The sequence below is a fragment of the Rhinopithecus roxellana genome, chromosome 12 (assembly GCF_007565055.1).
Source record: "Rhinopithecus roxellana isolate Shanxi Qingling chromosome 12, ASM756505v1, whole genome shotgun sequence".
Lineage (NCBI taxonomy): Eukaryota > Metazoa > Chordata > Mammalia > Primates > Cercopithecidae > Rhinopithecus > Rhinopithecus roxellana.
Window position 1 is genome coordinate 30,421,196 of NC_044560.1, and position 11,659 is coordinate 30,432,854.

Consider the following 11,659-nt stretch of genomic DNA (forward strand, 5'->3'; position numbering starts at 1 on the left):
GGTTTCTTAACATAAGGTTATTATGTTTTGTGGTTTTACAATTTTATACAATTTGAAATTCTGTTTTTACATGGAAGTCAGGGTGGGGTTTAAGACATAAATCAGCCATATGTCTATTACAATCTGATTATATGTGTGTATGTTTTTTATCTATAAATATGATCCCAATTTTGGTTATGGCTAATCTTGTATATATTTTTTTCTTAGCTGATTTATTTATTTATTTATTTTTTTGAGACGGAGTCTGGCTCTGTCGCCCAGGCTGGAGTGCAGTGGCAGATCTCATCTCACTGCAAACTCCGCCTCCCAGGTTCACGCCATTCTCCTGCCTCAGCCTCCCGAGTAGCTGGGATTACAGGCGCCCGCCACCTCGCCCGGCTAGTTTTTTGTATTTTTTAGTAGAGACGGGGTTTCACCGTGTTAGCCAGGATGGTCTCGATCTCCTGACCTCGTGATCCACCTGTCTCGGCCTCCCAAAGTGCTGGGATTACAGGCTTGAGCCACCGCGCCCGGCCTCTTAGCTGATTTTTAATGGTGGCTTTATCTTATCTAAATGAGTAGTCATGGAAATATTCTTATTTTCACCTTGTGTTTAATAATAAATATACTTCCTATGTGAGAGAGAAACACTTGTGACTGAAAGATAATTTTTGGGAAGATTTGTAATTCTGGATCTTTTTCAGTTATTCTTCTAAAAATCAATTGTACAAACATAACCTAAAATTTACCATCTTAAATCTATTTAAATGTACATTTCACGGCCAGTCACGGTGGTGGTTCACGTCTGTAATCCCCGGATTTTGGGAGGCCAAGGCAGGAAGACTGCTTGAGCCCAAAAGCTTGAGAACATCCTGGAAGACATATGGAAACCTCATCTCTGTAAAGCACTTAAAAATAGCCAGACATGGTGCTGTGCTCCTATCTACTTGGGAGATTGAGGAGGGAGGATTACTTGAACCTGGAAGTTTGAGGCTGCAGTGAGCCATAATTGTGCCATGCACCCCAGCTTGAGTCGCAGAGTAAGACCCTGACTCAAAAAAAACGGTACATTTCAGGCATGTGAAGTATATTTACACTGTTTTATAAAAGACTTCTAGAAATTTTACAATATGCATTAAACAACTACCAATGTTTCCCATTTCCTGGCACTTTTCAAATACCATTCTGCTTTCTGTTTCTAAGAGTATAACTGCTTTATATATCTCATAAAATCTCTTGTTTGTGGCTGGCTTATTTTCTTTTGCATAAAGTCATTAAGATTTACCTTTATAGTTGTTAGAATATTTCCTGCTTTTTTTCAAACTGAGTAGTATTTTGGTATTTTTATGTTTCAAATTATATCGCTGAACAATTTGGTGACTGAAATCTGCCTTGCTTTTACCTATTGGCTTTTAGTAACAATGCTAAAATAATTGTGGGTATGCAAATGACTTTATGTGACCATGTATGTGAGAGTTTATATATGTGCCGCATTCTATTTTATTAGTCTACTTTTTCACCTTTATACTCATACCAAATTGTTTTAATTCTGTAGCTTTGTAATGTGTTTTGAAATCAGGAACTGTAATGCCTCCAATATTGTTTTGTTTCATTTTTAATATTTTTGGGTACTTTATTGTCTGTAGAGATTCTGTATACTCAAGGGATTTCTGTTTTTGTTTCTTCAAAACTGCAATGAGAAATTTGAAAAACATTGCATTAAATCTATAGATTGTATTGAGCAGGATGGACATCTTTACAATATTACCTTTTTTAACCTTTCACAAGGGCGTGCTTAAGAGTGTGTTGTTTAATTTCTATATATTTGTTAATTTTTCAGTTTTTTTTCTCTTATTGTTGTATACTCATTTCATTTTGGTTATAGAAAGTAATTTATAAAATTTCAGTTTTAAAAAATTTGGTGAGACTTATTTTCTTTTTTTGGCATAAGAGGTGGTCTATCAAGGAAAATGTTGTATTAGCTATTGAGAACCATGTGTGTTCTGGTGTTGAGTGTTTTCTATACCTCTGTTAGAAATAATTGTCTTATACTGCCTGGAAGCCCTCTATTCCCTTACTAATATTCTCATTTAATTTTTATTACAGAAAGTGCAGTATTGAAATATCCTACTGTAATTATGTTGCTCTCTCTGTGTCTCTGTTATTCTGTCAATATTTGCCTTATATGTTTGGAGCCCTAATGTGAGATACAGACACACACACACACATAAAGAAATTTATCATAGATTCTCAGTGAGTAAATCTAAAGTTTTTCTTTTTGTGGTTAGGCTAGAGTCCAGTGGTGTGATCTTGGCTTACTGCAACCTCTGCCTCCTGGGTTCAAGCGATTCTCCTGCCTCAACCTCCCAAGTAGCTAGGATTTCAGGTGCCCACCACCATGCCTGGCTAATTTTTATATTTTTAGTAGAGACAGTGTTTCACCATGTTGGCCAGGCCAGTCTCGAACTCCGGACTTCAAGTGATCCACCTGCCTCAGCCTCCCAAAGTGCTTGGATTAGAGGCGTGAGCCACCATGTCCAGCCTAAATCTGTAGGTTCTAATGTCCTTTTTTGTCTCCTTGGAGTTTTGACTTCAACTACATTTTATAAAATATGACAGTTTTTGACTTAAGATGTAGCTTGCATAATATTGATTTCTTCTGCTCTCATTTGATTAATATTTGCATGAAATGTATTCTTCCGTCTTGCCCCTTTTAGTGTTTTTTATCATTAGATCTCTACTGACTTTTGTAGAAAAAAAAAGTTGGATCTTGGTTTTTAAAATTTTTAATAAATCTACTTATTGAAAATGTGTCTTGATTTGAAACTTAATTATATATATGTATTTAAATAATTGAAAAAGACTGTTATGTTTTTAATTATTTTATTTGATTCCTGCATCTTTGTTTCTCATTTTCTCTCTGTCTTTGTGTCTTTTCGATTTTTATATTGATATGCTTTTACTTATTTCTAATTCACTTTTGTATATTTGTACAGATTTTTTTTTTTTTTTTTTTTTTTTTGTGGTACCTTGGGGCTTTCATAAAACCTCTATAAGAAACAACAGTATATTTTTAATTTGGTACAAAATCAACTTCAGTTGAATAAAAAATTCTTCCTTATTACATCTGCCCTGAAATTTGTGATTGATGTTGCTAATTACGTTTTTACATTGTATATTCATTAACAGATGTTTATAATTTCTGTGCTTTTATTTTTCAAAATTTAGAGAATAATTTAAAATGTTTTCTACACCATTATGATAATGCCACAAGATTCTGTTTTTGTGTATGTGCATATCTTTCCCAGAAAATAATGTATTTTTATTTGATTATGTGTTTTTTTTTTTTTTTTTTAAATCCTTTAACTTGCAGGTTAAGGAGCTGCTTTCGTCATCTTTTATATGTAGGGCATATGCAGTGCTAATATACTTTTTCAGAATTTGGTTGTTTTGGAAGGTTTTTTCTTTTTATTTGGCAGGACAGATTTGTTGATGGTATTATTCTCACTTCATAGCAGTTTTTTTCTCCCCGCCCACCCCCCACAGGATTTTGTGTCACACAGTTTCTTTCTGGCCTGCAAAATTTTTGTTGATAATTCACTGGTTATATCGTAAGACTATGTTTGTAAATGACACATTACTTTCATCTTGCAGCTCCTCAGACTTTCTTCTTGTCTGTGATTTTTGAAAATGTCCTTAATATGTATTTGTTATAAATATCTTTGTGTGTATCCTAATTTGTTTGTTGAACTTCATTTTTACATCATTTTTCTTTTAGGATTTTCCAGTTATTATTTATTTTTCTATTTTTTACCTCCAAATTGTTTTTTTTTTAATATTTTGATATTTTTGTTTTTTATCCTCATTTTTATGATTTTCTACAGTGGACTGTGTTCCTGTTTCACTCATTGGATATTATTCAGTTTATTAGTGTTTAAAATTAATGTGCATATCTTTTTTATGGTTTCTTTCTGACATTTATGTAATATTTTTGATGAAATTATATTGCCCTGTTTTGTATACATTGTAACCTTTGATTGAGATTTGGACATTAAAAAAAGCTACTTGTCACAGTCTTTAAAATGTATTTTTTTCTGACATAGTCTGAAAACAATTATCTTGGCTAGAGATGCTGGGAGTCTCTCAAACATGTTTTTAGGATGTGCCTTGTCTAAAATTTTGTGTTTAGTTTTTGTCAAAGGAGTTTATTCATGTTCCTTCTTCTTCTTCTTTTTTTTTTTTGAAACAGAGTTTTGCTTCTGTCACCCAAGCTGCAGCACAGTGGCATGGTCTCAGCTCACTGCAGCCTCCACCTCCTGGGTTCAAGTGATTCTCTGGTCTCAGCCTCCCACTTAGCTGGGATTACAGGCATGTGACCCCATGCTCAGCTACTTTTGTATTTTTAGTAGAGACGATTTCACCATGTTGCCCAGGGTTAGTCTCAAACTCCTGACCTCAGTTGATCTACGCACCTTGGCCTCCCAGAGTGCTAGGATTACAGATGTGAGCCACCACACTCAGCCTATTCATGTTTCTTCTTAATAACCAATAATCGGGCCGGGCGCGGTGGCTCAAGCCTGTAATCCCAGCACTTTGGGAGGCTGAGACGGGCAGATCATGAGGTCAGGAGATCGAGAGCATCCTGGCTAACACAGTGAAACCCCGCCTCTACTAAAAAATACAAAAAACTAGCTGGGCGAGGTGGCGGGCACCTGTAGTCCCAGCTACACGGGAGGCTGAGGCAGGAGAATGGTGTAAACCTGGGAGGCGGAGCTTGCAGTGAGCTGAGATCCGGCCACTGCACTCCAGCCCAGGCAACAGAGCAAGACTCCGTCTCAAAAAAAAAAAAAAAAAACAATTATCACTTGCTCCAATTGTTTCCTGTAGCAAGTCTTTATGCTGCTGCTGTAAAACTTACCTTTCTTATTTATTATTTTTTGTTATACTTTAAGTTCTAAGATACATGTGCACAACGTGCAGTTATGTTGCATAGGTAAACATGTGCCATGGTGGTTAATGCCATCCGTCCCCCAGGCCCCCACCCCACGACAGGCCCCAGTGTGTGATGTTCCCCACCCTGTGTCCATGTGCTCTCATTGCTGAATTCCCACCTATGAGTGAGAACATGCAGTGTTTGGTTTTCTGTCTTTGTGATAGTTTGCTGAGAATGAGGGTTTCCAGCTTCATCCATGTCCCTGTGAAAAACATGAACTCATCCTTTTTCATGACTGCATAGTACTCCGTGGTATATATGTGACACATTTTCTTAATCCATTCTATCATTGATGGACATTTGGGTTGGTTCCAAGTCTTTGCTATTGTGAACAGTACTGCAGTAAACATACACGTGCATGTGTCTTTATAACAGCATGATTTATAATCCTTTGGATATATACCCAGTAATGGGATGACTGGGTCAAATGGTATTTCTAGTTCTAGATCCTTGAGGAATCGCCACACTGTCTTCTACAATGGTTGAATTAGTTTACAGTCCCACCAACAGTGTAAAAGTGTTCCTATTTCTCCACATCCTCTCCAGCACCTGTTGTTTCCTGACTTTTTAATGATTGCCATTGTAACTGGTGTGAGATGGTATCTCCTTGTGGTTTTGATGGGCATTTCTCTGATGGCCAGTGATGATGAGCATTTTTTCATGTGTCTGTTGGCTGCATAAATGTCTTCTTTTGAGAAGTGTCTGTTCATATCCTTCGCTCACTTTTTGATGGAGCTGTTTGATGTTTTCTTGTAAATTTCTTTAAATTCCTTGTAGATTCTGGAAATTAGCCCTTTGTCAGATGGGTAGATTGTAAAAATTTTCTCCCATTCTGTAGGTTGCCTGTTCACTCTGATGGTAGTTTCTTTTGCTGTGCAGAAGCTCTTTAGTTTAATGAGATCCCATTTGTCAATTTTGGCTTTTGTCACCATTGCTTTTGGTGTTTTAGTCATGAAGTCCTTGCCCATGCCTATGTCCTGAATGGCATTGCCTAGGTTTTTTTCTAGGGTTTTTATGGTTTTAGGTCTAACATTTAAGTCTTTAATCCATCTTGAATTAATTTTGGTATAAGGTGTAAGGAAGAGATCCAGTTTCAACTTTCTACATATGGCTAGCCAGTTTTCCAAGCACCAAAAATTAAATAGGGAATCCTTTCCCCTTCTCTTGTTTTTGTCAGGTTTGTCAGAGATCAGATGGTTGTAGATGTGTGGTGTTCTTTCTGAGGGCCCTGTTCTGTTCCATTGGTCTATATATCTGTTTTGGTACCTTATCTTTCATCCCAGCACACTCAAACTGTCATTTGAAAGAATACCACTATTTCTTTCAGAACTTTTATGCAATAAGAGACAGGAACCAGTGTCTGTAAAAGCCCCTGCCATTGAGAAATAAACATGTATAAGCCATTATTTTATTTGTCTTTTAAAAATGAAACCAGGAGTTGGCAGTTTATTTCTAAAGTCACTGTGTTACATAGGGAAGCAGGAAGATCTGTGTAGGGTAAATGTAACAGACTTTACTTTCTCCTATGTGCCTCTTTGCATTGGACTCACCTGGGGCACTGCACACACTTAACTTACTTTAATTTTTCACAAATGTAATTTGGTCTGTATGTTTTTGTTACATTATATGGCTGTGAAAATGTTACAGCATGTAATATTTGGCTGTGCCATCTTGTGATGTAATCTATCATTTTATAGGTTAGATTTGTAAAGTATATTCGTCTGAGTCTAGTAAGTAAAGTAATTTATTGTTTTTATTTCTTTCAGTTGTATGTCCTTATTTTGCCCAAGACCTTTGGCCAAAGCAGGGCATAAAAAATTATATCCAAAAAGTGATACTGAGAAGATATAAAAAATGTGGACATGAAAATTTACAGCTAGGAAAATACTGTAAAAGCGTGGATGAGTGTAAGGTGCACGAAGAATGTTACAATGGACTTAGCCAGTGTTTGACAACTGCCCAGAACAAAATATTTCAATGTGACAAATACATGAAAGTCTTTCATAAATTTTCAAATTCAGACAGACATAAGATAAAACATACTGGAAAGAAAGCTTTCCAATGTAAAGAATGTGAAAAGTCATTTTATGTGCTTTCACATTTAGCTCAACATGAAAGAATTCATACTGGAGAGAAACCCTACAAATGTAAAGAATGTGGGAAAGCCTACAATGAGGCCTCAAACCTTTCTACACATAAAAGAATTCATACTGGAAAGAAACCCTACAAATGCGAAGAGTGTGGAAAATCCTTTAACCAGCTCTCACACCTTACTACACATAAGATAATTCACACTGGAAAGAAACCCTACAAATGTGAGGAATGTGGCAAAGCTTTTAACCAGTCTGCAAACCTTACTACACATAAGAGAATTCATACTGGAGAGAAACCCTACAAATGTGAGGAATGTGGCAAAGCTTTTAGCCAGTCCTCAACCCTTACTACACATAAGAGAATTCATACTGGAGAGAAACCCTACAAATGTGAAGAATGTGGCAAAGCTTTTAGGAAGCCCTCAAGCCTTACTACACATAAGAGAATTCATACTGGAGAGAAACCCTACAAATGTGAAGAATGTGGCAAAGCTTTTAACAATTCCTCAGCCCTTACTATACATAAGAGAATTCATACTGGAGAGAAACCCTACAAATGTGAGGAATGTGGCAAAGCTTTTTGCGGGTCCTCAACTCGTACTACACATAAGAGAATTCATACTGGAGAGAAAACCTACAAATGTGAAGAATGTGGCAAAGCTTTTAGGAAGTCCTCACACCTTACTACACATAAGAGAATTCATACTGGAGAGAAACCCTACAAATGTGAAGAATGTGGCAAAGCTTTTAAGAATTCCTCAGCCCTTACTATACATAAGAGAATTCATACTGGAGAGAAACCCTACAAATGTGAGGAATGTGGCAAAGCTTTTTGCCGGTCCTCAACCCTTACTACACATAAGAGAATTCATACTGGAGAGAAACCCTACAAATGTGAAGAATGTGGCAAAGCCTTTAACCAGTCCTCACACCTTACTAAACATAAGAGAATTCATACTGGAGAGAAGCCCTACAAATGTGAAGAATGTGGCAAAGCTTTTAGCAAGTCCTCAACCCTTACTACACATAAGAGAATTCATACTGGAGAGAAACCCTACAAATGTGAGGAATATGGCAAAACTTTTAGCCAGTCCTCAACTCTTACTACACATAATTGAATTCATACTGCAGAGAAACCCTACAAATGTGAGGAATATGGCAAAGCTTTTAGCCAGTCCTCAACCCTTACTACACATAAGAGAATTCATACTGGAGAGAAACCCTACAAATGTGAAGAATGTGGCAAAGCCTTTAACCAGTCCTCACACCTTACTACACACAAGATAAATCATACTGGAGAGAAACCCTACAAGTGTGAAGAATGTGGCAAAGCCTTTAACAACTCCTTTATTCTTAACAGACATAAGATGATTCATACTGGAGAGAAACTCTACAAACCTGAAAGTTGTAACAATGCTTGTGACAACATCGCAAATGTTTCCAAACATAAAAGAAAGTGTGCTGGTGAGAAATCATAGAAATATGAATAATGCAACAGAGCCTTTACATGGTTATCACACTTGCTTGCAGGTTAGGTAATTCACACTGGAGAAAACTTTTACAAGTGTGAACAATGTGGCAAAACTTACACAATGCTTATACCTTATTGCACACGAAAGCCTTTATACTTGAAAATAAATTCACAAATATAAAGTAAACTGATTAATAGCTGCTCACATCTTATTCAACATCAGAGAGTTTATACTTAATAGCGTTAAAAGTGCAATTACTGTCAAAAGAGTCTTGAGAAAATGTAAGCCTTTAACGTGCTGAAGAGGATTTATTTTGAAGACAAACATTACAAATATAAACAAAGTTGTAACTTTACTTGTAACACAGATCTTGTATTCATTTTGTATTAGAGGCAAACCCTGAAGCAATTGCTCAAACTTTGTTCATCATCAGAGAATTTATATCAAAGAAAAACCCTATAAATGTAATAAATTTGGAAAAAAACATTTATTCAAAAACTGCAGGTTAGAAAACAGTTCATATTGCAATATATTTTTGCAGATGCAATAAATAGAAAAAAATTTAATTCCATGGTAAGTCTATGGAAATATCAGAGAATTTACATTAGAAATATATATGACACTCATACTTCAGACTTTACACTGAATCAGAGTTCTGAGTTAGAAAATAATCCAAAACTAAACTTGGTAGAAAAATTATTTGTATATAACTTTAAAAGAGTAGAAGATTTTTTGGAGAGTTACAAGTATACTTTTTTTTGGAAAGATTACAGATTGTTTGAAAAGTAAGTAATGTAATTAACTCTCATGTTCATACAAATAATGTTCTAATTAGCTCTCAAATTACTTCATGTTAATGTCATAACTAACTCTCAAATTACTTCATGCTAAAAAAGTTAGTTTTTCTTTTTTTGTTTGTTTGTTTGTTTGTTTTTGAGATGGGGTCTTGCTCTGTCGCCGTCCAGGCTGGAGTGCAGTGGCGTGATCTCGGCTCACTGCAACCTCTGTCTCTAGGGTTCAAGTGATTCTCCTGCTTCAGCCTCCCGAGTAGCCGGGATTACAGGCGTGCACTACCATGTTGGCTAAGTTTTGTATTTTTAGTAGAGCTGGAGTTTTGCCATGTTGGCCAGGCTGGTCTCAAACTTATGACCTTAGGTGATCCACCCAGCTCAGCCTCCCACAATGCTGGGATTACAGGTGTTAGCCACTGCGCCTGGCCCATGCTGCTTTTTTATTCCTATTGTATTCATATGTGAAAGCATGTGACCAAAAGATATGAGAGATTATTTTTTATTAGGTGAGCATTTATGACCTGTGAAAGAGTAAGAACATTAAAATGTTAGATGCATGATGAAAATCTAAGTAAAGAGGTTCTTTGTGATTCACTTACAGTATTGAGTGATGCATGAGATAGGTGTTCAGAGTAATATTCTGCATTATATTGAGAGACAAATACATATTTTAGTTTTAGTCAAAATTAAAAATAAATTAGTATATTTTACTAGTTGTACTTTTATGAAAAAAATGCAGTACATGTTAAAAATTTTAGATTATGTCTGAACTTAATTTCTTAATTCAACATTTTTAACATTTTAAATATTGTGCATTCAATCAAATCACATTATTCCACTTACTTTAATCTAGTCCACCTTACTCAAGGGTGTAGATAAAAGGTGGTAACAAGGCCGGGCACGGTGGCACACGCCTGCAATCCCAGCATTTTGGGAGGCCAAGGCGGGCGGATCACTTGAGGTCAGGAGTTCAAGACCAGCCTGACCAACATGGAGAAACCCCATCTCTACTAAAAATACAAAATTAGCCAGGTGTGGTGGTGCATGCCTGTAATCCCAGCTACTCGGGAGGCTGAGGCAGGAGTATCCCTTGAACCCGGGAGGCAGAGGTTGCGGTAAGCCGAGATCATGCCATTGCACTGCAGCCTGGGCAACAAGAGTGAAACTCAGTCTCAAAAAAAAAAAAAAATGCTAACAATGCACTATTTGGTAAATAATGGACTAACATCTCTAGTACTAATCTTTTTTCCAGTGGCTTTAAACTGCAAATAAGGAATATTGTTGCTGTAGGCAAAATTTGTATTTTTTTCCCATTTAAATTTACTTTTGTTAATTCTTTCAGGCACAAAATGTTTATGTTATATATGGCATATTCTGATAGAGGCATACAATATATAATGATCACATTAGGGTAAATGAGGTATCCATCACCTCTGCCTCCTGGGTTCAAGCAATTCTCCTGTCTCAGCCTCCATAGTAGCTAGGACTACAGGTACAGGCCACTATGCCCAGATAATATTTGTATTTTTAGTACAGATGGGGTTTCATCATTTTGGTCAGGTAGTCTTGAACTCCTGACCTCAGGTGATCCACCCGCCTCAATCTTCCAAAGTACTAGGATTACAGGCGTGAGCCACCACGCCTGGTCAGGTGTGGTGTCTAGTTTTCTAGAAAACAAAAATCCCCAAAAATGAATGCAAATCTATACTCTGCTTTGTAGTGAATTTTACTGTACAATCTTAAGACTTATGGTTCAGAATCTCGCCATGCAAATTCTCTGTTTTTGCTTGCCTGATACTCATGCTAGACCCATAACTTCCTTTTCTTATATATATTTGTTGTTTTATAGTTCATGAAGTATCATTATGTGAGCTGTTCTGTGATTATAAGAATGATTTTAATGAAATTTAGTCACGGGCCGGGTGTGGTGGCTCACGTCTGTAATCCCAAAACTTTGGGAGGCCGAGGTGGGAGGATCACTTGAGGTCAGGAGTTCAAGATCAACCTGGCCAACATGGTGATACCTCATCTCTACTAAAAATACAAAAATTAGCCAGGCATGGTGGCATGCTCCTGTAATCCCAGGCTACTGGGAGGCTGAGGCAGAATAGCTTTAACCCGGGAGACAGAGGTTTCAGTGAGCCAAGATTGTGCCACTGCACTCCAGCCTGGGAGACAGAGCAAGACTCCATCTCAAAATAAAATAAATTTATTCATTACAAAGTAATGTTTAACTGTAATTCTAAAATTAGTGTGTTAAATTATATTTAGGTAGAAACTTCCATTTTGTTCTTTTAATTGGAGAACTCTATATAAATAAGCCTGATTATG

General features: G+C 36.6%; 1 protein-coding gene across 2 annotated transcripts in view; it reads left to right on the forward strand.

Moving 5' to 3' along the window:
* Positions 1-10,763, forward strand: part of LOC115892068 (zinc finger protein 98) — a 34,976-nt gene extending 24,213 nt beyond the window's left edge. Inside the window, exons 4-6 of one of the 2 annotated variants that reach the window (XM_030912636.1) lie at positions 6,739-7,503; positions 7,672-8,071; positions 8,237-10,763. In XM_030912636.1, coding sequence (XP_030768496.1) covers positions 6,739-7,503; positions 7,672-8,071; positions 8,237-8,543 — 1,472 coding nt within the window. In that variant the 3' untranslated portion in view covers positions 8,544-10,763. Of the gene's footprint in view, positions 1-6,738; positions 8,156-8,236 lie in introns of both variants that reach the window. The other variant, XM_030912635.1, reaches the window with a different exon arrangement.
* Positions 10,764-11,659: the final 896 nt, after the last annotated feature.